At 37.3% G+C, this 27,053-nt stretch overlaps 2 protein-coding genes across 4 annotated transcripts in view; one reads left to right on the top strand and one right to left on the bottom strand.

Moving 5' to 3' along the window:
- The first annotated feature begins 3,617 nt into the window (after positions 1 to 3,617).
- On the top strand, positions 3,618 to 6,250 carry nkx6.2 (NK6 homeobox 2). The gene is made up of 3 exons (XM_046870647.1): positions 3,618 to 4,412; positions 4,890 to 5,062; positions 5,495 to 6,250. Exons 1-3 carry the CDS (start codon positions 3,998 to 4,000, stop codon positions 5,744 to 5,746), a joined length of 840 nt encoding a protein of 279 aa, XP_046726603.1. The 5' UTR covers positions 3,618 to 3,997; the 3' UTR covers positions 5,747 to 6,250.
- A 1,615-nt stretch (positions 6,251 to 7,865) lies between these two features.
- Positions 7,866 to 27,053, bottom strand: part of LOC124399593 (inositol polyphosphate-5-phosphatase A) — a 145,541-nt gene continuing 126,353 nt past the window's right edge. Inside the window, exons 12-16 of one of the 3 annotated variants that reach the window (XM_046870617.1) lie at positions 25,594 to 25,667; positions 16,055 to 16,166; positions 11,648 to 11,716; positions 10,161 to 10,197; positions 7,866 to 9,909 (exon numbers count right to left, since the gene is read on the bottom strand). In XM_046870617.1, coding sequence (XP_046726573.1) covers positions 9,860 to 9,909; positions 10,161 to 10,197; positions 11,648 to 11,716; positions 16,055 to 16,166; positions 25,594 to 25,667 — 342 coding nt within the window. In that variant the 3' untranslated portion in view covers positions 7,866 to 9,859. Of the gene's footprint in view, positions 10,198 to 11,647; positions 11,717 to 16,054; positions 16,167 to 25,593; positions 25,668 to 27,053 lie in introns of all 3 variants that reach the window. The other 2 variants (XM_046870625.1, XM_046870635.1) reach the window with 2 other exon arrangements.

Consider the following 27,053-nt stretch of genomic DNA (forward strand, 5'->3'; position numbering starts at 1 on the left):
GTTTCACCTCAACACCAAAATAATAAACGCTCAGTAGCAGGACCCTGATATGTGAGCAAGTATCAGAGGATAAACATATGCTCATAATAGCTTATCAACACCAAACTCCACTACATATTATTTAAGCTTAAATATATTCTAAAAGGTCACATGTAATTGAGGCACAACCTCAAGTTTAATCAATCAGCCAAGGCATACGGTTTTGTAGTTTCAACCCTGCTTTCTTAGCTAATAAGTCAAGACCTATTTACATCATGTGAGCTACACATCATAGCATATGTCACACTGCATTATTTTAATCTAATTGTGGGAATACAAGAAGGTTGCATTCTTGCACTGCAATCTTCTACTGCAATCAATTGCAATCGTGTAGCAGGAAAGCACATGGGTGACTCACTGCCTTGTAGCACTTGTTTTTGTACAGAAGAACCAATCCTGTAGATAGCGCAACAGTTTGTTTCTTTCTACTTGAATAGATTTTTTTCACTTTCTTTTTTTTGTTTCTTTAATTGTTAGTTTTCCCAACAAGTCACAATGTAGCTTCAAATTCTACCTAACGATGTATGTCATTGTTCATCATTGTTTTTTATTATTCACCATATAATTTTTTCTTTTCATTTATTATGATAAATTCCTCATTACCTAATTAGAATTGCTGTATTTTGTATATTTTGTTTTGGCCACATAATCAACGATGCTGAATTGTACCACTGGGTGGCTGTAAAAGCCTGTACATGACTCCTGTTCTCTTAGGAACGGAAATTCTTTCAGTATTAGTTTTTGGTCAGATGTTACTGTTTTGTTATATAAGTGATGTATAAATAAAGTGTGTATTCTGCTTCATTACATGTTTGTAAATTCCTATAGCTTAATTGTTTAGCTAATTTGAAACATGACGATTTGTTTTGTTACTGTTAAATGTATAAAACATTTATTTATTTTTTCTATTTATTTATTCTTAAATAAATAAATAAATAAAACATTTATTTAAGAATATTGTTATGTTATAAAGTATGGATTAGGGTGTCTGCGAAATGCCGTAAATGTAATGTTATTTAATAATAATAATAATAATAATAATAATAATAATAATAATAATAATCAGAAGAAGAAGAAGAAATAGTAGTAGTAAATGTTGATGATGATGATGATGATGATGATGATGATGATGATAATGTTACTAGTAGTAATACCTGACACAGAAAAAAATGGGGTTCTCCAATGTTAATTGGAAGGAAAACCCCTTTTGTTATGTTATAAACATAGCCAGTAAGGATTTCCCAAACAGACAAACTAAAGAACCCTTATGTTAAGTCTTTATATTCTAATAATGCACTAGTACCCGGAATTGATGAATTGTTTGTTATTTAGTTACTATGAGATTATTGGAATGAAAAAATATATATCTTATGAAGTTGCTAAACGCATGTCATTTCAATGTTTGATGTCTGAAATGAAGCAGCATTGAGACCAGAGAAGTGCCATTGTAACATTGGCATGACTCGAGGCAGCCAGACGCGAGGCAGCCAGACGCGAGGCAGCCAGACGCGAGGCTACTGTTTGTGGAACAAAATCAATAAGTGTCAGTGTTATTTAGGTTGTTTTCAGACCAGTAGCTCATCACTCCTTAGCGGCGTATAAATCTGCATTAAAATATTCCTTGCTACATAAAGTTGACTATAGATTAAAAACAACTGCATAAATTATTTAATCCGGTTTAATATGGTGAATTAACTGTTCAGTGTTTCCCTTCTAGCTTCTGAACTACCTTTTGTCCACTATTAGATGGTTGTTTATGTTTGTTTATATTTGTTTGTTTGTTGTTTTAAAATAAGAATAATGTTTCTAATTAACATAAAATAATGATACGTGTATAATAAGTGTAAAATAACTAATTAATAATAAAAAATATATATATAATAGTATTTGTTATTTCAATAGAAAAAAAAAAAGAATGGACGTGTTTGCAGGAATATGCTCGTTGCTCTCAGATGTACAGTGTCAACATCCTATTAATTCGAGTAAAATATTTCTGTTTTATTTTAGAGAAAAATATAGTGTATATTTTGTGTTCTTTTGGATAAATAAATGCGTCATTTGGCTTTTCAACAGGCAGCAAACCCGTACAAACTGTATTCTATTAAATCCTATAGTCAGTGTATACATGTGAAGTGTGTGTGTGTGTGTGTGTGTGTGTGTGTGTGTGTGTGTGTGTGTGTGGTGGCAGATGTGTTATCATGGGGATTTCCTCCTCCCGGCTGCCTCATTGATTGTTAGATTTGAGGTGAAACACAGCAGATTTACAGGAGCTGCAGGATCTTTCCATATGTGTACTATTCTAACACTGCTCTCACAGCCAGAGCCACACTACTGCAGCTATTACATACCTACAGCTTGTGTACAAATACATTGCTTATTAAATATGTTTATACGTGAACCCATCATGTTTATTTTGGAATGACTCAAGCTTTTTTATGCAATAGATAAAAACATTTTAAAATCTCGTCTGCATTTTTCCTTTCAGTAAAATCCGAACTGATCTGATTTACATAAATAATAGATCTTTATTTTGAGTAGCATAATTTTCGTTTCAGGCTTAAATTTATTAACTTTCTGCACTTATACATTGACCATTTCCCAAGTTTTCATTCAGAATCTACAGTCTCATCAACCAATACTTTTTCAAAATTTTACCTGATTTAAAAATATCTAACACTGTATCATTATTATTAATCATTATTATTATTATTATTATTATTATTATTATTATTATTATTATTATTATTATTATCATTGGTGTTGTTGTTGCTACTAATTAGATGCCCATGCACTATATTTAATTATCTTTCAGGTTACAATATTGTTATAATAATAACAATAATTATGTTATTGTTAATAATAATAATAGTAATAAAATTTATAATAATAAAATAATAATAATAATAATAATAATAATGTTATTATTGTTATTATTTACTTATTTAATTGCTACTAATTGGATGCCCTATTATTATTATTATTATTATTATTATTATTATTATTATTATTATTATGTGATGAGGAAGGTACACTCAGTATCAGTGAGTCTGATGTTCTGGAGAAATCTGTGAGTTTTCTGCTCGTTCACTATCTTCAAAATACTTCAGGGTGGAAGAGAGAGATTTGTTTGATTTTAAACCAAGCTAGAAATGTCGGTGGTAAAAGTTTTAATAATGTTTGTATTTACTTGTCCTTTGTTATTAAATCAAGCAATTGAATTAAATATTTGGAAATTTAAAAAAGTGAAAAACCGACCAGCTAGAAATCCAATCTTCATTCATTAGGAACAGTGAAATGGTCACAGCACAGTCGTATCGAGGTTAATGTACTTACGCTGTCAGCTGTAATGGCTCATAGACTAAATGTGTCTTCTTTTTTTTGTTGCAAATCAGGAATCAGTGGGTTTCTGCACAGCGCAGCGTCACTAATGGCGCTACAATAAGAGCCTGATAGAGTGCGGCTTTGTTCAAGCGACGCGCACACGGAGCGTCTTGCTGCTCGCCGTCCAATCACAGCGCGCCCTCACTTAGCCCCTGTCCAATTGGAAATAGGCGCGTGCAGGTGGCGGCGCGGTTATCAGCGTGCCCGGGTCCGCGCGCATCATAACACCGAGTCAATTTAACCGCGTGAGAGTGGAGCTCGCGCGCGCCGTCAAACGCGCTGAAACACACGATCCATCCACGATCCTGCGGCGGACTGAGGAACGCGCCGAATGCTCACATAACAAACCCTCACTGAACGACACACACTTTCTATCGGGAACTCGGGCAGACTTTTCTGTTGTGTTTTTGTTGTTGAGTGTTTCAAACTTTTCTTTCTAGACTGAACAACAGCGTTTCGGCTCTGGATACCCAGGTTGAGTAGCGCATTGTGGAAAGTTGCACTTGTCCTGTTTGGCACTTGTAAGATTTTGGTTTGTTCAGGTTTTAAGCGCTCACTCCGTGGTTCATGCACACAAATGTTAGCGGTGGGGCAAATGGATGCTAACAGGCAGAGTGCTTTCGTGTTGGGTAGCACGCCACTGGCCGCGCTTCACAACATGACCGAGATGAAGAACTCGCTGTTCCCTTACACGCTGCAGAATCCCGCCGGGTTCAAGGCTCCTTCATTCACCAACCTCAGCTCACAGCTCCCGCTGGGAACACCGCACGGAATTAGCGATATCCTGGGAAGACCCATCACTACGGCGGGACAACTGCTCTCCAGCTTTCCGCGGATAAACGGCTTGGCCACCTCCGCCGGGATGTATTTTAACCCCGCCGCCGTGTCGCGCTACCCCAAGCCGCTGGCGGAGCTCCCGGGTAGAGCGCCTATCTTCTGGCCGGGAATGATGCAGAGTTCCCCGTGGAGAGAACCCCGGCTGCCCTGTCAGGGTGAGACAACTATCTCAAACTAGATTTTCACACTTTCTTAGTTACTAGAAATTTAGTAATGCGAAATTTTAAAAACACATTGGAAAACACCAGGATCTAGTTGTTTGTGCTTTCATCTATTTTTGGTTGTGTAGAAATGCAGTGCAATATTCCCGTAATTGCATTCCCAAACAGACGTAAATGAGGTGTGAATAATTATTAAAACCCACTTCACATCTTTCATCGAAGAATTATATTTTAACAAATACAGTGTGTATTTATCGCCGTGTCAACATTTTGGGGAGTTTTATTTATTTATTTATTTTTACAGTCAATGTAATTAATAGATCAGATAATATAATACTAAAGTCATGATGTGTGAATGTTTTTGTGTTTGTATTAATATTTCGCGCATGCGTGTACAGTTTAACTTGATTTTACTCATTCAAATCAAGGCCTTGCATAATTATCTGAAACAAACCATTTTCTTTCTTTCAGTACAAGCAAATTTAATGTTGGACAAAGACGGCAAGAAGAAACATTCCCGACCAACTTTTTCAGGACAGCAAATTTTTGCACTGGAAAAAACCTTTGAACAGACCAAATACCTGGCCGGACCGGAAAGAGCGCGTCTCGCCTACTCACTGGGAATGACCGAGAGTCAGGTCAAGGTATGTGTGTGTTACAGATGTGTAGTATAATATTGCTGCTAATTTAAAAAAAATATAATAATACAAATTAAATAATGCCTACAATTTTATTTTGGGCCATGATTAAAATGACAGCTATCTAAATATCTGGTTGTTGTTGTTGTTGTTGTTGTTGTTGTTATTATTATTATTATTATTATTATTATTAATAGTAGTAGCAGTAGTATTTGTATTATTATTATTATTGCACTTTTTAGCAGTGAGGAATATACACATTTCAACATTTACAGTAAAACTTTTGATTCATATGCATTATTAAATAAACTTTGGTCCTATATATTTCTTAGCATCTTAGCAAAATATATAAAAGGTTTTTAAAGATTAATATTCCAGCCAGAACTCTTAAACTCTCCTTCTATAATATGTAATGCATTCATCTCTTTTCATCAACAGGTCTGGTTTCAGAACCGGAGAACTAAGTGGCGCAAGAAACACGCAGCGGAAATGGCCACCGCCAAAAAGAAGCACGACTCGGAAACGGAGAAGATGAAGGAAAGCTCGGACAACGAGGACGAGGACGAGTACAACAAGCCGCTGGACCCCAATTCAGACGACGAGAAAATCACGAGACTGCTGAAAAAGCACAAGTCGGCGAGCCTGTCGCTTATGAGCCCCAGCAGCAGCAGCAGCTCGGACACGTTGTGATGCTGAGCACAGACTCTTTCCTGCAGCAGCTGAGGAACTTTCAGAAGAAAAAAAAAACTTCAAGCAGGGTACACAGGGGGTCTCCGAACCTCTTACTGCTGCCGCAAGCGGAACTCGGATGTATATATATTTTTTACCGAGTAAATTATGTTATTAAACCACCAAAAGGACATGGTCATTGTGCACTCCTCCTCAACTGGGACAGAAAGTTGATTTCCTTCTGTCGCAAAATAACCAAGTGTGTCACTACTTCTCCAGGGTCTCCGTATCCAAGTCCACCGGCTGTAAATGATCATGTACATAGAATTTGTTCTAACAGTTTTAACAGCATCCCCTTCGGCCGGTTCTTTTCATTTTAAAGGACTTTAAGATTTTAGGGCTGCCATTGTTAAAAAGAAAATGGAGGGTTAAATGCTGAATTGAGAGAATATTATTGCTTCCGTGGTGAAGTAAGAAAAAAACTTTGTATTATCAATAAATTATTTAACAAGCTTATGTTTTAAATATGTCTCAATATTTTATTTCCTATGTGAGGAACAAGAAGACATTTCACATTTTGGTGTCTCTTAATTTGAGAGCAAAACAAAGTATCAGCAAAAGACCAATGAATGATTGTAGTGTGACTCTAGAAATGGCACAAGCACAATTACAGCTGACGAATTGGTTTTTCATTCCACTTTAGAGAATATAAGCAGTTTGCATTAATAAATAGATCAGCTTGTAAAAGATGCTAAACAGAAATTGGTTTATTTAGAGAAGTAAGATGATCAGAATGAGTGTTTTTTATGTTATGAATCGGTTAAATGCAAAATGCGTCAGTGAAAATGGAACTGCAATTTAATATAATAATAAAGGATTTTATAGCAGATACAAATATTTTAGTAAAACCCGTTGAACAAATTATATGCAAATATGTTGAACAAATATTTATTTCAACGATATATTTCAATATATTCAACAAAGATATTACTCATTCTTAAAAATATAAAAAAGAGAAATTACTACTGCAGTATCTGAATTTCATGCACTTTATTTCAGTTACATCCATTGTGTTCCAGTGGACTCGTTATAATCCCTGGATATTTTTAGATTTTATTATCCCACACGAATGCACAACTATTTGTTTCAACTCCAAAGTGTCAGACTGGATACAGGAGCTGCTGTAAAGAAAACACTTAATCAAAATAATATTTACCGATGACTAAAGCCGGCACGTGCGCGTTAGTTGTGTATTTAATACAGAAAACATTTCTTTAAAAGTTCTTTCTAGTATTTTTGTGTTTTCCAATAATTCTAATTGTTGATTATGTGACAGGTCGTGATGATGTACTTTGGACACTCGGTATAATCTGATTTTAGTTCGGGGTCTCTATAATAATAAAAAATAAAAAATATTACGAAATGCATTAATATAATACTTTCAAATAAATAGATATTACAACCCATTTTGATAAGTAATTGTAAATGTTAAATAATAAACCTATATTAATTTGTTGCTAGCTAGCTAGCTAGCTAGCTAGATAGATAGATAGATAGATAGATAGACTTAATTGTTTAACCAGGAAAACCCCAGTCTGCCATAAATCTGTCAACGTTATTTTTAAAGCGTAAACTCGAAAGTAAATCCAACAAACATCAACATTTCACTTCTGTTTTATTTTAGTAAACGGAAATAAAAAAATAAACACTAAATAAAATCCCTGAATGCAGATCTAGAAACTCAATTTTTAGGTAAATTATTGATTATTAAAGTTTTGCTCGCGGTGGTCTCCATTGTTGTTCTCCACAAGTGTGGTCTAGGATAAATAAATATATATAACGTGTATCCTAATGACACATTCAGGAAACAATAATTTTAATGATATGCAAAAAAAACCCCGACAAAATGATTGTGCCAAGTTGGGCGGAGATAAAACCGCAATCACAGTGGGAGCGTGTAAGAGAACGTGGTATAGGTTTTCATAATTTGATCACTAGACATTGAAAGAAGACATCATATTTATCGAAAAGTCTCTAATAATAAAAATATCTTAGTGTCTTATCAGCAAACACTTATGGTAGTAAACTATTCGATGCTCCTGTGATAGAAATGCAGGTCAGTAATGACACACACACTGAGTTTGTTCAGATCCAATGGTTTTATTGCTTGAAGAGGCCAGGCCACCCATGGAGCTCAATCTCTATCTGCTAGTACAGAGGGAACACACCGCATCACGTGACCGGCAGGAAGGAGAAAAGGATCTTGAGCAGCGCCCAAAAAGGCATACTACCTTACTAAATAGTAGCTTCCTGCTAAAATAATGTACGTGGAAGATTTTTTTGGGTAACAAAAGTACATTCGTGTCGTCTATATAACGCCTTATCCCTCCTTCCCTCAAAAAACAAAAAAACAAAAACAACAACAATGCAAATAAACAGGCCTGCAATGTTAAAGTTTCACATTTCCCACTACAAGAGCACTATTTAGTAGGCTATGCCAGTTTGGGAAGCTACTCTTTAAAGACGACATGTAGTTTGCTGCAAATTGATTCTCACTTAACGGTGATTGAAATGAGGAGAAAAAAAAAATCCAAATATCAAACTACCTGCTTCACACGGCCTGTGAACTATGTAGTGTACTAAATTATAATCGATATGAGGAAACGTCGGCCGGCTGCTAATCGCCATTTTATAGCGCCAGAGCGGATTAATGGTGAAATAGACGGAGCACTTCAGGCCGCGTCCTAAACCGCACTAATGAAGGGTGTCTCAAAGCAGCGTCGCGGCCTACTTTGGCACTCTATTCACTCCGAATAGTCCTCAGTTCACAGCGACCAGGTTTCCTCTTATCGACTGCACAAACTCTTAACACACACTTGTATGCTGTGTACAATACTTGGCACCATGACGCCGTAACGAAACGAAACAAACAAACAAAATTCTTAAACAAACAAACAAACAAAAAGTTTACATTTCTTTTTAAAGATACCCAAGCCTATCTAAAATATCACATTCAAAACCAAATCATTACACAGAAATAAGTTAGGATAAGAATAATAATGCAATAAACGAGTGAGACTGCTATATGAAACAATATCTTATATAGCTACTTGCATGGCCTATGACACTGGTTAAAATAGCTCAGATAGGCTACGTGAAAATCATATGACTGCCGAAAAAGGTGCACTTCAGATGATGTGTGTTTTAATATATATAACTATAACTATTCAAATGGTTCAGCGGACATGCGGCAGGCGTCTATCCATACCTCAGTGTAATCATTTTGGTAAGAATCATAAATTAGCATCTCTTTAAAAAGTACAGTATATAAAATGAGACATTGTGGCTGTCAGAAACATGGCAGTGTGTTCTGGGCACACGAGTCAGCAACGACAAATCAAAAGAGCATAAGGAAGGAAAAAAAAAAGGAAAGGCAAATAAAGCCAACTGATGAATGTTGAAATGAACTTAAAAAAAAAAAAAAAACCTAATCTAATCCAACAGAGAGACCGCACAAGCTCGGCAAAAGAGAAACAAAACGGCACTAAAAAAAAAAAAAAAAAAAAACATCAACACCACTATATAATAATCCAATGTACAAATAAACCTAACACTATACATATACAACATATTTTTTTGCATTGCACGTCTTAAAACTTCTTACATAAGATATGGACGTATCTTCTATAATGTAGAGGCATATCTAAAAATCGCAAGTATTGTCTTTAAAATATGTAGTACTTCTGATTTTCTATTAGAGTTTTTTTTTTCCCCAACAAGGCTATGTCATAGAAGAAGAGTTGTCCTTTACGTTGTTTGTCGCTGTGTTGGTGTTTTGGGAGAAGGTTGCAGGAAAAACTTCCAAAACGAAAGAGAGGAGAGCGGCATGAGCTATGTGAGTGTGCTTGACGTTTGATGTGTGTTCCTGAATCTTAAATCACTCTTTGGCACATGCTGCCATTTCAATCGGTGTGATGGCTTGCACTTGTTTCACTACGACTGGTCAGTCCTGCTGAAAAGTCTTATCAGGGTTTTCTGAGTGCGTTAGAGAAAGTGAGTGTGTGTGAGTGTGTGTGTGTGTGTGTGTGTGTGTGTGTGTGTGTGTGTGTGTGTGTCCAGCTGTCTCAGAGTGTCTCACAGGGTCGCTTGTGGTGAAATCCCCTCCATTCTTTGGCAGCATATATCTAGCCAATTAAAACACAACACAACACACACACACACACACACACACACACACACACACACACACACACACACACACACACACACACACACACACACACAATAAGAAATCACACATGGCCATTCCAAACTTCTAAAACTCATATTATGAGGTGATAAAAAAAAAATATGGGAAAAAAAAAATAATGAAAGTTAAAATATTTACCACATCACTGCATGACACAACACTTGTGCTTATTTGCATTAGGTTTACCTGCCCCTGTGGTTAATCGAAAGGACAGGAAAACAGGCTGAAAAAACATACACACAAACAAAAAATAGAAAAAAAAGGAATCAGTTACAGTTCGTCCTTCCTTTTCCACATAGGATACATTTAGCATTTACTTATATCTAAAACAAAGGTGACTGTGCTGTTAATGGCTCATGCAAAACTACTCATCGTGACCTGACTTTATCTTATATACACACACATACACACAAATATCCAGCACATAGAGAGCTCTCACGATCTCCATGCACAATTTGGGCTTATATACAATAGATATTTAACTGGTGACTTTCCAATGAATATCAACATTTTGCTACATTAAAGTGTCATTAGGTGTAACACTGTTAATGTCACCATGTTAGATAAAACTTCTTTGGTCGATAAGATGGCAGATGTTTAGGAGGCGAGTGTAATTCAGGCTCATCAGGATGACATAATGAGGTTAATCAAGTGTAGATGGAGATGAATCTTTTCTGTAAACTCTTTCTGCTTACCATTTGTTTTCCGTCTTTCATTTTTAGGAAGCAAAAATGTTAAGCTTAACTGGCAAACTTAATGTGCATTTATTATATGACAAACAAAATACAGAAATTAAATAATTCTTAGTCAAGACTACCAAGACACACAATCACAGCTATGTAATTTCAGCCAAACTCTCAGCCATAGACTTGTAGACCCTTAGTCAGGCACATACACTCATCTCCTGTCAGACAAAGACTCCCTCCTAGCCAGACACACAGACTCCCTCCCAGTCAGGCACACAGACTCCCTCCCAGTCAGAGACACAGACTCTCTCCCAGTCAGGCACACAGACTCTCTCCCAGTCAGGCACACAGACTCCCTCCCAGTCAGGCACACAGACTCCCTCCCAGTCAGGCACACAGACTACCTCCCAGTCAGGCACACAGACTCCCTCCCAGTCAGGCACACAGACTCCCTCCCAGTCAGGCACACAGACTCCCTCCCAGTCAGGCACACAGACTCCCTCTCAGTCAGGCATACAGACTACCTCCCAGTCAGGCACACAGACTCCATCCCAGCCAGGCATACAGACTCCATCCCAGCCAGGCATACAGACTACCTCCCAGCCAGGCATACAGACTACCTCCCAGCCAGGCATACAGACTACCTCCTAGCCAGGCACACAGACTCCCTCCCAGCCAAGCATACAGACAACCTCCCAGCCAGGCATACAGACTACCTCCCAGCCAGGCATACAGACTACCTCCCAGTCGGGCACACAGCCTCCCTCCCAGTCGGGCATACAGACTACCTCCCAGTCGGGCATACAGACTCCATCCCAGCCAGGCACACAGATTTTCCAAATCAGACAGACAGAATCTCTCCTAGTCAGATACACAGATTCTGAGACTCCCACACCCACACACTAATTCAGAATTAGGAGTCAGACAAATGCAATGCTCTCATGTCATACTCTCACACAGATGCTTCACAAAGATGGGGCTACATACCTTGTGGTCCCCCATACAGACATTAGGTCCTATATTGTCGTATATTATCGACTTCTCCTCAGTCTCTGGCTGTAAACAATAAGCAAAAACAAGAACAAACAAATTACATTTCCTTAATTTACCCTGAATCCTTTACAATTTGAACAAACATTTGACATAAGTCCTCAAATATAGTAGATATTATATTTGCCCAAATAATTTCTAAAGTAGCTCGGAATATTGTGAAGTACAGTATATCATATATACTTAAATGACAACGTTTTTTTTTTTTTTACACACACACATTAACCACATAGGGATATTTCAACTGGATGTTGGGGTGGGAAAAAAGGGCAAAGTATTGTTATACAGTATAGTTCACTTCCACATAACACCTTTTATGTTTCAGCACAGGTGATTAAATTTGAATAAATACATTTGGTGAATTCCCAGACACTGGAGATACAATTTCAGCCACCAAAAAATATGTCAGAAATGGCTCAAAAAGATTAAAGACAGCCACTTATTACTACCTCTCAGCACTGACACTTGCATAAGTACATACATTGATACTTCTGTTCTTTTTCTTTCGGCTTCTCCTTTTAGGGTCACCACAGCAGATCATCCGTCTCCACCCCCCCCGTCCTCTACATCTGCCTCTTTCAAACCAACTACCTTCATGTCTTCCCTCACCACATCCATAAACCTCCTCCTTGGCGGCTTCATCCTCAGCATTCTCCAACCGATATACCCCATGTCCCTCCTCTGCACTTTACCAAACCATCTCAATCTCGCCTCCCTCACTTTCTCCCCAAAACGTCCTACATGCGCTGTCCCTCTAATAAACTTGTTTCTAATCCTGTCCATCGTCGTGACTGCCATTTATACTAATAAAAATATATAGCAGTGCGATTGATTTTCAGTTTTCTGTATTATCCTTATTAGTGTTTGGGTTAACATAAGTGGTGGTTTCCAGCAAACAGCTGGTGAGACCACTGAACCAGATCATTAATTAAATCAGGTTAAGCAAAAAGTAATTTATAAACAAAATATTAATCATTATAAATAGAATGGAGAATGTTTTTGAACATGTACTGCGTGCAGTTAAACCAAATAAGAACACTTTATTAGAAACATAATACTAAAATTGGATAATATTCTACTTTCCTTAATTCCAACAAACATACCTTTGTGGTATGTAAACATTTCTTACATTTTAAAATTTAAAGATATATTTTTAGTGACAATGATTCTGGTCCTGGTTTACATCTCACAATTTTCAAGATATTTCAGGCGAACTTTTTGCGGTGAATCTCAAGTTCTTTTGGACTTCAGACATAGTTTTCTGTTCTTGGCTGACAGACGTAGAACCCTACATGGATTTTTGTTGATGTAGTCCATCCCCCTCAAGGTTCAACATGTGCCTTCTGAAATGCTTTTCTGGTCTCCACAATTTCTCACCAACATGGCATTTCTTTATTCAGAATTGCAACTTAAAAAAACTTTTTTTTTACACCATTCTGAGTAAACATTAGAATTTAAAAATCACAGTAGATCAGTGATTAGAGAAATACACCAACCACCAATCTTGGTGCCAACAATCATGCCACTGTCTATATAACTGAGATAATTTTAATTGTTGTGTTGCTTAACATGAGAATTACCTGCATCTGCTGGGCCAATTTTATGCATTGCTGCCTCAATGATTGGCTGATTAGATTAGTACTAATGATAGGCTAAAGGTGTTCCTATAAATTAAGTAAAATTACATCCATACTCAAAATTCACCATGTCTATAAAGTAAATGTATATTTTCGTAGAAAAAGAAAATCTTAGCAATGTGTTATAGCAGGTATTCCATCACTGACAGTTCTATACAATCAAACAACAGAAACAGTTTATATAGTCCTTATAGTCCCTATATTACATTTTCTAACCTGAACTAAAAGCTTTTTGAATATACACCTTCCAACTCTGAGCATTACAGTCGACCTATCTGGGAATGCAGAGGTGTGCTGAATAGGAGTGCAAGGGGAAAAAAAACCCTTTAGGGCTTTTCAAGCACAAAATTTATTCTGAATGAACTTCAAACCAATAATTCAGAAGCATACAGGTCATCCTTGCACTAGGAACTGATAACACAAAAAAGCACACACACCCCAAACACACACACATGCTATCTTTCCATCTCAGGCTACATAACAACATTCCAATTTGTGCGCTAGGGGGTTTTGCTACCAGCGGCACAGATACATTCATCAAAAAGATACTTGATAATTTACAAAGGCAGCATAAAATTGTGGATTTTCGGCCTGCGTAATCTTCAGACATAAACAAATTACGGTAGGGGCCAGGGCCGCGGTGACGAGCACGCTTCACCGAGCCTTGATTACGGTGCAGAGCGTGGAAGCTCCTCAACCCGCTGCTGCAGGCAAACCTTCAGCGTGTTAGGGCTCGGCAAGCAGAAAATAACACGGCACAGAGCTAACGGAGCACGGCATGATCGATGACGCTTTGCACAGCTCTGTTTACGGGTCCATGTCTCAACAATCTGTACCACTTCTGTCTTTGAAAGCGGGAGAGAGTTACATAGGGAAAGAATATGAATGAATAAGAAAGAAAGAGGAAACGACACTGAAGGATAAAGAAGATAAAATTCAGGAGAAATGAAGAGATGAAAAAAGAAAAGAGAGCTTGAGGGGGAAAAATAAGAACAAAACGAAGAGAAAGACTCCATCCATTAGCTTCTGTAATCTAATAAAGGATATCTAAATAGACTACTAATGAAGTGTGCTTGAGTTCCTTAATGGGGATTAAGAAAACAAAATGTGGTGTTAACTGGCTGGTGTTTTGCATGCATCTTTCTATAAAGGGTTGTCCATTTTGTGTGTAAGGAGGAAAAAGCAGTCTAAAAGACTTATATTCTTGAGGTCCATCATTATTATAACCACATATACTGTTGTATAAATACATTTAAAAAATACTATAATTCAAACCAAGGTCATAAAACACTATAACATTATTCCACATATATTCATAAATAAAAAATATACATCTGAATTAACTGGAGCCAGAAAACACAACTGATAATCAGCAGTCACTACAACAGTAAGTAAAATTCTAATAGTAAATATTAGTAGTAAATACACAGTATAAACTAGCTCTAAGGTTCTTAGATTAGATTTATGTGGGTCAGTTTAGGACACTTTTTTTTATTAAGAAATGAATTAATTTGAATGAATATAATAAATCTAATATCACCTCCGGTTGGAAGTACTTATGTGATCGGGGAGCGTTAGTTATGCCGAGGGAAGTAACATACCAAAAAGGGCAATTAGCATGGAATAAAGAAAAATCAATTTCAGTTTCTTGATTCCTGCCAAACATCGGCGGCAAAGCTGCTCTATTTCTTCTATTTACCTGATAGAAATGCTTGAGATCAAGACAAGAAGGCAAACAGAGTTAAAGATGAAATGGCAGACACTCCATTCAGACTTGGTTTGAACATCGGTCTCATGTTAGTAGTAAGTACAGGTCTGAATGTGGTCAGTTGGTTCCTGTGATCTATTCACTAAGACCACTTTGCTTTGTGCTCATTTCATACCCGGGTTGATTTTCTAGTCCAAGATTTGGATATTAAGCCTACGTTAGTTAAAATCAGTACGTTAGGCAGCTCATATTTAACCACACAATCTGCCACCGTATAAGAGTAAATTATCAAACACTCTGAGAGTATGATAGTTTTATACAAAAAAAATAAAAAATAATAATAATAATAAAAATAATAAAACACTGACTGCTAAATATAGATTTTTTTTTATGTTTATCGGGCTGCTTTTGGCAGATTTTTTCTATTTTTCTAAACTATTTTCCCTAAAGGCTTTTATTATATATATACATTTTTTTATAATTTGTGGTGCTTAGAAACAACAGGTGCAAAAAGCCTTCCATCTCAAGGTACACTTTTGAGATGATCACATGAAGTGAATGTAATGCCATTGTAGAGAAAGAAAGAAAAAGACTTTACTGTTCTAGTACAGCTGAAAGCAGCTCTTGACCTGGCTGGCTGCAAGTTGACTCAGAAAGAGCAGCCAGAGTAACAAAGATCTGCCCAGCGCGATGGAGACTTATGAAGCTTTATAAAGCAGACATGCGTGCCTGGCACTCTATGAGAACAGGCCTGTATATTCTGCCAATGTGGACAGTAAGCTTTGCATGGCAGATGAAAGTTTACATATTCAGCACCCGCTCCATCTGTGGCTCTGGCACAGTATAACCTACCGGTACGATATGTGGAGAACAGGGCTAGAAATGTGAGAAAGTTGATAGATGAAACTAGAATAATGAAGCCAATAACTGGTCAGACTAAACTTGTTCTAAGCAGAAAAGTTGTTGTGTAACAGAACATTAAATTTAGGCTGGACTGACCTTTGCAACCAGGTCTTTGGCAGAAGATGACATGAGGATGCGGTCACACCAGGCAGGGCATCGCGTATTCATGTACTGCTTTCCCTGACTGCTGTCCTCACTGTACGGGTAGCTACAGACACACAAAAAACAGGATTGTATACAGAATTGTGAATCCACTTGTGAACTGTTCATACAACACACCATCTTCAAATACCAACTGTGTGGAAGAAAGCCATCAGATACTAGCAGTAAAACTAGAAATACAATTGAAGCTCAAAAGTAGTAAAAATAAACCAGATCTATAATTTTTGGCATTAGTTTATTTAGTATTAATGTGTGGGAAAATCCATACATTACAGGTACTTATTTGGGAATTAACAAATTCAATTTCATATCACCTTAGACAATTTTAATCTCTTGAGAAAAAAAGAAAAAAAAAGTAAAAGAAAAAAAAGGCACCTGTCATGCAGTAAAAATATGTTAATATGGGCCACATGATATGTAAAAACAATTTCATATACTTCCAGTATTTTCAGAAAATTTATTGTTTTCCTATCCTGTTTTATAGGCTCGGACACCTTGTTCTTTTACTATTTGTATAATGACATGCATTTTTCTTCACTTGATTTATGTTTTGTATAATTCTGTGTAAATTATAAATTCCCACAAGCAATACCAAGAGAGAATTAAATCGGTTGGCAAGCTAAAAAAAAAAAAAATGCACAATTAGCAGTTGACTAAGGAAACCAGTAAAGCTGCTGTATAAATGAGGTGGGTCAAAACAGGAAAGTAAAAAACATATGGTACAAGTACTGTACTGACTGTATTCTGGACATGATAATACATGTTGCCGGTTCACATACTTCTCCTGCAGATGTTTCTTGCTCCAAGAAGCAACTTTCCTGTGTACATGTAACTTCTAAGAAACTTGAAAGTGTACATATATGTAAACACACGTTTTTCTTTAACCACAGCCCAGTACACGGTATTATAATGATTGAACCAAATCAGAATTTCACTGACCAAAGCTCCAGCACTCCAGCTGCTAGGACACAGTCACTTGCTCAGACCAACTGACCAGAAAAGTTACACAATATCACACAGGCTGCTATGATGAATCCCCTCATTTAACTAAAGAGAATTGGCTGAGTAAACAGAGACCTGGCAACAGCTCATCCAATGCAACCCGGGTCCTCCACAGCTGCCACTTAGCACTCCATCGCTTCGGCTAGCTCCATGGTGATGGCAAACTCGAGAGGGTCAGGGGACAGAGGCGGGCAGAGCTGCTTAACGCACATCCGGCTAACACACAGCCCCCTGACCGGGTGGGCAAACACAAGCCGGTTGGGGGGCTTTGCACAGGGCCCGGGCGCAATTAGCATTGATGGTGCTTTAAACATGTGGAAATGAAGGAGTGTTTTGGTATGTAAAAGAGGTGCTAAAGAGATGATTCCCTGGATGAAAGAGTCAAGGAAGAAAGACAGAGTGCATGATACAGGAGGATAGAGAGAGGGGAAAGGAGGATAAAAAGGGATAGAGATGCAGAGTGTGGGAATTTGGGCGGGTAGCTTGGGGGTCTTCAAAGTGACCACAGTGCAGCCTTTCTTCAGGACGGACCACACAAACGAAACAGGAAGTATCAGGAGCAATCACCGAAGCTGATCAAGCAGCCATGGCTATAGAACTGAAAAGCATGAAGGGAATGTTATAATAGAGCTAAGAGGAGCCTGTTAAAGAAAAATCAGATATGAAATATCACTACCACAAAACATACCTAACGTATTAAAAAATAATAAATAACATTTTAATAAAAAAGTCTATTTAATTTTACAAGTCAAATTACAAATCTGTACAAACTGGCTTGCTAGATATTTAACTAAAGTATACATTCTTTGAGTCTTTATTTATAATTTCGATTTGTCTGTTATATATTATAATCCGATCACACTTACATTTATGTACATTTGGCAGACGTGTTTTTTATCCAGAGACACTTACTATTATCTGATTTATACGACTGAGTGGTTGATGGTTAAAAGCCTTGGTCGTGGGCCCAGCTTGGTGGTGCTGGGATTTGATTTCATGACCTTCAGGTAAGAAATCCACAAATAAGTGTCCACCACTGATTTTCTTTAGCTACCACTACTACTGACTGTTCTGACAACTGCTCAATAAGAAAATTTTGTACATCATTCATGTGAGTTCCTGGTTCTGAAACAGGGCTATTCATTTTATGATTATAGAATATTTCTCTATATAATATTTTAAAAGATTGCTGTAGAATTTGGATGATTACAACAAATAATTTAAATGAAGGATCTGGACTTCATTTTACACACACACAGACGCACGCACGCTAGCACGCACGCGCGCGCACACACACACACACATTTATACTTGGGGCAATTTAGCATAACCAATACTACAAACAGCATGTTTCTGGGCCGTGCACAGAAACTGGAAAACAGAGGAAACCCATTTAAACCCAAGGAGAACATGAACAGACAGTGCCTTGGTAGAAGTCCATGTTCATGGTAGAACTGATAACCCTGGTGTAAATGAATGTGACAAATAAATGTAGTGTGAAAATGTGGAAAGTGAAAAATCCAATGAATACAAAAAATGAAACATATGTATATAAAACATAGATATTGCGAAAGAGAGAGTTGGAATGTCAACATGACTTCAGATTAATTCAATAATTCATGTTAATAAACTAACTAATCAGAACATTTTTGTTTAAATGCCCACTCATAAGTTTTTTATAAATTTAGGTTTTTTATTCTCTCTCTCTTACACACACACACACACACACACACACGAATGCTCACTCAGACAGAGCTGATCTAGATTACGCTGCTCTAATGCAACAGCAAACAGCGGTTCAGTGCAGTAGGGCGAGGTGATGGATGTGGGTGATTAGCGCACACAAACGTATCTGCCAGAGTAAACGGCTGGCCTGGGTGTGCGAACCGGAGACCGTCAGCCACTATCAGGCCCTTGTTGCCCATGGCAAGACTAATTAGGCTAATTAATGGGGCCTCTGCGATAAACTCAACAACCATCCACCTGTGTGTGTGTGTGTGTGTGTGTGTGTGTGTGTGTGTGTGTGTGTGTGTGTGTGTGTGTGTGTGTGTGTGTGTGTGAGAGAGAAAGATGTAACAGGTTGCTGTGTGCAGTAGCAGTATCTATAGGAACACTTAAACAATAGCGCAAACAGTAGTCTGATAAGCTATCATTACAGTTCTTGAGGAGTAGGTAAAAGTCATGAACGTATTGAGATAAAGTTGAATCTGTGTGTGTTCCAGAGGGATTCCACACACAGCTCTGAGGTTCAGGGTCTGAAGACACCTTTTCTTCCCTCGGGCTCCCCAAAGCACTTGGTGATTCCTGTCTGACGGTGATTTTAATGTCTGACTGACTCCTGACATTATTGCTCTTAATGTCACTGTCTTAGACCTGCATGTCTGAGCAGCATGGGGAAAAGGAGAGAGAGAGAGAGAGAGAGAGAGAGAGAGAGTATGTGAGTGAGAGTATGTGTGTGTGTGTGTGTGTGTGTGTGTGTGTGTGTGTGTGTGTGTGAGACCATAGCAGTTTTTTCCATATCCTATCTGATCCATTATCTTGTTGTACATAATGACAAATAAGTGACAAGCCAAACAAAGGCACATTGAGACTGCCTGTGTGTAATCAGGGCAATATAAACTGGTTAATACAGACAGGAAAAGGCAAGCTGATAAGAGACAAGCTATTAATGAATCAAGGTTAGGGGTCAAAAACTGTATTTAAAGATGAAAGTCAGCTGACCTGTGTTCTGTGCTTGGATTGGTGGAAGTTATTAATGTTGCCTGTCTAAAGAAGAATAACAGAATGAGACTGAAAAAATTGTGTTTGTTGGCTGTCGTCAGTAGCGTGAACAGAAACCAAAAGAGAACAAACATGTAAACACAAGAGATGTAACTGATATTTTTTTCTTTTCTGACTGAATAGATAACGTGTTCTAACAAAATATAAAAGGGAAATTACTAGCAGGTGCAGCATTCATATTTTTTTTTGTCCACTGTCAACAATTTGCTCCAACAGCCTGGAAACACTGTATGAGACTAATGAAGGACTTAAGTGATGTAGCTGATGTTGAGGAACAGTAGAAGTTCAAAAGTTAGGTTACATCAATTTGCTCAAATTTGTTATTCAATGTTATGCAACTTGCTTTTTTTGTTATTTTAAGAATGACAAATGACTTGTTTAGCAGCTCATTGTGTTAGGGTTTACATTTTATTACAAATATTTTATTGGACTAAATAATAATGAACTATTCAAAATGACAAAAGTCATTATAAACCATTATCAACCACATATGTTTTACAGTAGATCATTAAATGATTCCAAAAATTTTAAAGGCCTGAGAAATTACTAAATATGTCTACACAATGTCTACACTTCAACCATATTTATAATGATCCGATTGATAGGTCTGATTTGCTATGTTCTCCTGACTTTTGAAATCGCTAGCTCACAAGTGCAGAGTTGTCATCAAACAGCAACAGAGTTGTCAAATTAGATCCTGAGACCCTGATCCAGGAGAATTGGATATGCTAAATTAAACCTAGGTAAAAATATTAATATGTACGTTCGTGTAGTTCTGCAATGTACTGGCTCCTCATCAGAGTCTATTCTTGTTGTATGCAAAGGCTCCAGATCTGCTTTGAACCTTAGCAGGACAAAATAATAAGTAAGATAAGTCAGCAAAATGTTAACAAATTAAACCCATTCACCCAAAATGAGTTAACCATTAGAAATGACATTTTAAATGCAGGGCTTACAAAAGTACTACACAGACCATAACTATCTTTAACAAAGCTAGTTTCAAGCTTGTCATTAACCTTTGTCCATGACTCATGTGCAAAAACAAAGTTTCCCTTTCACTGAAACAGACACAAACATCCTTATCTTCATTTCATCAAAACTTGCCACTGGGGCCTAACAGACAGTGCTATACTATTCACTGTAAAGAAGTGTAATGATGACATGTCATGGCACTTACAATTCAACAGTGTCATTCAACAGAGGTCCACATGCTGGAGGACAATAATCTCAATAAACAACATGGCTGTCCAGCCATATTAAACATCTTTGACATCATTGCACTGGAGAAAAAAAGAACATTTCAGTGTGTTTGGTGGTTAAAAAAGCCTGCCTCAGTTCACACTTAGGCACATCAGCATGTTGGAACACTGCCCATCTAAATGAGTGACATCACTCAATAGTTTCATAGGCAGACTGTAGGGAATGGGGTTAGAGGGGTGGTGGTGCTGGTGGTGGTTGGTGGTCAGGGGCATGAGAGCAGTGAGATGGATGTGGTTTAAGCTATTACACAGATAGGGACAAACCATGACGGTGACATCACCTCTAAACATAGCCTCTAAATAATGTAAAATTCAAGATTTCCAAAACACAACTTGCAGTAAGAGTATACACAATAATGTTACAGTTTCAGCATTTTTTCAGCCACATATCCCGTTTTCAGTGTGCAATAATAGTGTTGCTAATATGATAATAAAAAAAAGTACCAGTCAATTTTTTAATTATAATAATTAACAGATATATTGGACTATGCATTTAACAGTTGCATTATAATATTGGTACATAATGTGTATTGAAAGCCTGTTAAACTCCTTCACATAATAAAACTGATAAAATATTTAGCATGTTTATTCATAGTACTTTTAAGATACTACAATTAATAGCCTGATTGTGCAGGGGGAAAAACTGTTTCTGCCACCAACATTGTTAAACTAGCTCTTTAACTATCCTGATTTCCAAAAAAAAAAAAAAAAAATGCCAAGGCAAGATTAGAATGTAAATAAGAACGATTCCATTAATTGTTATTAAAATATACACCCTTGTGGCTGAATGCACATATTTCTACAGTCTCATTCTCCAAAATCTAGTGGAACATCTTCCCAGAAGAGTCGAGGTTATTATATTTGCAAAATGGGACTAAATGTTTAATGTTCAAAAAGCAGATACCAATATTATTGTCACGTTTCCTAACAATAACCTTTGTCTGAAGAGCGTATTTATTTTTGGCGTATGGTTATATAAATAAAAGTATGCATTAGTGTAATTCTTTTAAAAATGAAGAAATTTAAAAACAGCTTTTGTGAGTGAACTTAGATTTAATTTGATCAAATGTATTTTTAAAGCTTGGACAGTTCAGCATTTCAGGAGCCCAACATGCCAAACCTCAAACTGAGCTGCGAGCCAATTCCACATTGCCCTGTATGTGCCCACATAACAGAAAGGCAAAGAAAGTAAAAACTGCAATCAGAACACTGGCTTGAGGTCATACTACAAAAGAGTCACTTTTCAGCTCATCCTCATGCAGCTGTGCATTTTGGGAGATGTATGTTAAAGTGTTGCTTTCACTGCTACACCACTCATGCCTGTTATTATTGTCAGTAAATGGTGAAAACATAACAGCAGGTCACCTCTGACCCCTACTGGTCTCACCTCAAGACCCTGAGCTTGAGCTTTATACTGCCTGTCTAGACATGGCAAACAAAAAGACACGGGCCTGGAGCCCACTGCTCGGTGAAAACATATTTCTCTGTGCACATATCTGTCTGCCCCACGCTCTCACTCTTCCTCTCTCAAAGTGCACATGCACTTTCTCTGTGAGAGGACCTTTAAATTGGAATTAGAAAAGAGTGGCATCCACAGGTCTCTCGTGTGTGTCCATTTCCCCATAACCCGGTTAGTGCGGAAATAAATAAAAACTGCTTCCTATACGTTCACATTAGCCTTTACATTCCCCTAGGCCAAATTTTCCATTCAATTTGCTCATTGATTTTACATAGAGAAGACTACAATAAAATCATACAACTCCTAAGCTAACTGCATTCCTTGTGGATCAATCAAAATATGTCATTACAGAAGGCTAATACGAGCAATAACAGAGATTACTACACTGGCATGGTTGTAAAACAGTTCTCTCTGCAGCACTAGGCTGCGTCAGGGCTCAAGACTGGGGTTTTCAGCAGACTTTGAACCTTTAGTCAATTATTAACAGCATTTCCTTTTAAATTTGTTTTGCATATGAGATCATATCAGCTTTTTTTTTTTATCTGCTCTGATACACAATCATACACAATCACAATTATACGTGCATTTTTGTATGGGTCCAGTGGACATCCTGTGTGTGCACTAGTCATTATGTGCATGCGCATATGCAGAATGTTTTCTTTTGAGCAGAATAAATGAAAGTGTGTGCATGTGTGTGTATTTGTTCCACAGCTGATTGGAGCAGTCGCTCTGGCTCCAGCACCAATGTTGGCGAGAGAGGGCCAAATTCCACACTCTCATGCCTCAGTACTTAGTCCTGTCAAAGGCCAAACACACACTCACACAAGCCTTTGGTCCGACTCTGTGAATGTGCACCTTGTAGCAACTCACAACAACTCACACACAGTGTGTGAACAGACAAGGAGTTAAACACATTTCTCTTGCTCTAAAGTGTCAGTGTTAAGAGGAAGAGAGCAGCCATGACCTGGAAAAAAATCACTGTGCGGTGGTTGTAAAAAGTCCATGTGAATGTACAAAAATTATGTAAATACAGAGTGCATTGATTGACCTTTTAAAACATTCCTTTTTTCCCCCCAAATAAATTTAGATACATATACAAAAAACTGTCCACATAAATGTCCTTTTGGTATAATATCAACAATTATTTCTTAAAATCAACTGTAGTCAGTTGTAACTAATTTTATTTAGTTAAAAAAATCTAATATTTAAATGCATTAAAATACTTATTGAAATTCTAACCAATCTTTAATATAGTATTATATGGCTACAAATCTTAAGCTGCCCATGTGCCCTTGTTGCTTATAATCATCTTGATTATTAATTCTTTCTAAAGATATTAAATGCAGCTTCTACAACTTTTTCTTTAAACTAAAATGCATTAAAATTTGAATTAAGTTTTGAATTACAGAAACATCAATATCTGATAATGTCACAGAACAAAATATCTATCTAAATGTCTATATAAAAATATCAAAAATTTAAAATATCTGTTTTAAATTATAATTGTAATAGTAACTACTATAAGAAGGCATACTTTTTGCATTTTCTAAATATTTATATATTTTAAAAAGTCAAGACCTATTAAAAAAAAAAAAAAAACACCTAAATGACTGATATGCCTTTTAGTTTAAAGATTGAGTTTTCTAGCAGTTTCACGTAGGGCAAAGCAGACAGAGCTGAAAATGAAGTGATTGAGAAGAGTGTGTGTATATTTGTTGTTCTATGGTCCTGTGAAATAACCCCACAGATGGTCAGGGGTGTTTCAGGGCTGTCCGTGTGATGGAGAACAATCACTGAGTGCTTGATTGCTCAAGAAGCATGAGGCGTATCTGACAGGGGAAGGGCGTTTGTGTGTGTGTGTGTGTGTGTGTGTGTGTGTGTGTGCTGTGTGTGTGCACGCTCGCAAGTGTGTGTGGCGGCTGTTTAAGTTTAACTAAGCTGTGTCTTTACTCTCACCTCTGACAATAATGTGGCTTGTAGCAGACACTACTTGCATCAAATCAAATTTTATATACTCCTTAATGGCTGTGGATTTTTGATTCATCACAGGCAGTGGCACGAGAGGATCATTTGCATCCTCTCCTTGCACTTCGCCATTTCTCAGCGCGTGCCAGATGATTCAGGATTATATACTGGAGACAGATGAGAGCAAAAGTCACACAGTGTAAAAGCCCCATAAATCCACCTGTCACTTATGCAAAGCCATGTAAATGGAGTTAGCTGATTAAGACACAGACGTTTAAAGATACACACGTATGCTCTGTGTGCATGCACGCGCACACACACACACACACACACACACACACACACACACACACACACACAGAGAGAGACCACGGCCCCTCCTTACATGAGCTAGTGGAGCAGTTTATCAAGTAATTATTGTTTGATTACATCGTTTCATTATCTACACTGATTGAGTCAGCGCTGACGCCAAAGGTCAAGCACCATTAGCGGTGCGATGCTTCGGGCCACTGCGCTGGGAGCTCCTGCCCCCCTGCTGCCTTTCTGAAAGGCCTAATTGTACATTCATTTGTTTGAAGAGGACACACAGAGAACGACTGCGATGGAATATTAATGCTGTTCTGCCTCACATAAGCACTATTAGGGAAAAGAAGAGGCATGTTAGTTCAAAAGCACTGAGGGGAAAAATCTGCTGTCTGTCCATACAAATTACTCAAATGAGATGCCATCAGAAAGCAGACACTATTAGTCTAAACGTTCGAAATAGGCTGTAAATGAGCTTAAGAAATGCCATGATTTTGTCTTAAGTGTCTTAACACCACAAACAAAACAAACAGAATGTTTCCATATTTATTCAATTAATTCTCCCCTCTTTATAGTTAATCCAACTAAAAAGCTCTACATAAATGACAGCATACTGCTATATTTTTTGATCAGGGACAGAAATTAATCATGAACTGAAAGATCTTAAGATGTGAGGATGATAAATTGTAATAAGGAGTTCATACCTGGGAGGAAAGGAGATCTCTAGCTCATGCAGACGATCCTTAAAGACAGTCTTCTCTTTATCAAACTCTAATAGCTGTGGAGAAAGCAGGAGAAATATAGAGAATGTGGACAATTAATTTTAAACAAACAAATAATCCCAGGAGACAACAAACAATGACTAGTTTTTCACAAAAAGTGAATAAACACACCAGGGGAGAATACAAGTCATGTGGGATATAATAACAATAATCTGATCTTTAGAAGGTCTTACAGAAAGGTAAATACAACCTTAGAAAAAAGCAAAAAAAGGCAAAATGGAAACGCCATGTCGGAAAATCTAAGTACACATTTACTGTTTAATTATGGTGCTGATAATTAAATGCCTTGATTAATTGATCATCAGCACGTGTGACCCCCTTTATAAAAGCCCACATTTTACCATTTTGCCGGTCTGGAGCATTCAGGTGTGTGTTAACACAATGCCAAGGAGAAAAGAAATCAGCAATGATCTTATGAAAGCTATTGTTTTTTTACACATCAATCTGAAAAGGGTTATAAGGCCATTTCCAAACAATTTCAATTTACCATTATACAGTGAGGAATATTCACAATTGGAAAACATTCAAGACAGAATGTCCCAGCAAAATCACCCAAAGGTCAGGCCTTGCCATGCTCAGAGAAACGGCAAAGAACCCATTTACATTTAACTCTACTCTCTCAATATAATATTATAATGAATTCCTAAAGTGTACTTTTAACACAGACTCTCCATTTCAGATTAATTCTTATAAAAATAAATAATGACGTGGTACATGGCATGTGTTGTTCAATTGAGGTTGCAATGGCCCGATTCTAAGACCTGCTAAGAACCAGAAGAATTTTATTATTCACTGATATGTACAAATGTAAACTGGGTGTGTATTCATTTTTACACAACTCTAAATACACACTTCCTACTTATGTAATGATTAACAAAGTAATTATCAGTACAGTGTTAGTAATAAAATGCACAAAGAATCCTGTGTATGTGTACATTTGTATGTGTGTCAATGTGTGTATAGATGTGATCATTGATACGTGTGTATAAATGTGCATGTTGGTGTGTGCATAGGTATGCATGTTGGATGTGTGTGTGTGTTAGTGTGTGTATATGGATGTGCTTGTTGGTGTTTGTATAGATGTTGTTTATACCATGTGTGTTTATTGATGTGTGTTTATGTGTCCTTTGACACCAGGCTCTGTGAACATACACGACAGTAAGTGCCTTTCCTAACGGTAGTCTCTGTGTGTGTGTGTGTGTGTGTGTGTGTGGTGTTCATCAATCATGCTTGCTCCCAGCTGCACACACACAGTGGGAGTTGAGCTCTCGTCTCAGATGCAGGGATGACTGAGACGAGCTAAAGTCATTAATCAAAGCAGAACAGAATAATTAGCCTGTGTGTGTACACATTAATTATGGGAGAGACCAACAGGTACAACT

Source organism: Silurus meridionalis, chromosome 2 (assembly GCF_014805685.1).
Source record: "Silurus meridionalis isolate SWU-2019-XX chromosome 2, ASM1480568v1, whole genome shotgun sequence".
NCBI classification, from domain to species: Eukaryota; Metazoa; Chordata; class Actinopteri; order Siluriformes; family Siluridae; genus Silurus; species Silurus meridionalis.

Coding starts and splice junctions, on each gene's coding strand:
- nkx6.2 (XM_046870647.1), top strand. CDS start 3,998: ATGTTAGCGGTGGGGCAAATGGATGCTAACAGGCAGAGTGCTTTCGTG. Junction 4,413..4,889: donor ACCCCGGCTGCCCTGTCAGG/GTGAGACAACTA, acceptor TCTTTCTTTCAG/TACAAGCAAATTTAATGTTG. Junction 5,063..5,494: donor TGACCGAGAGTCAGGTCAAG/GTATGTGTGTGT, acceptor TTTCATCAACAG/GTCTGGTTTCAGAACCGGAG.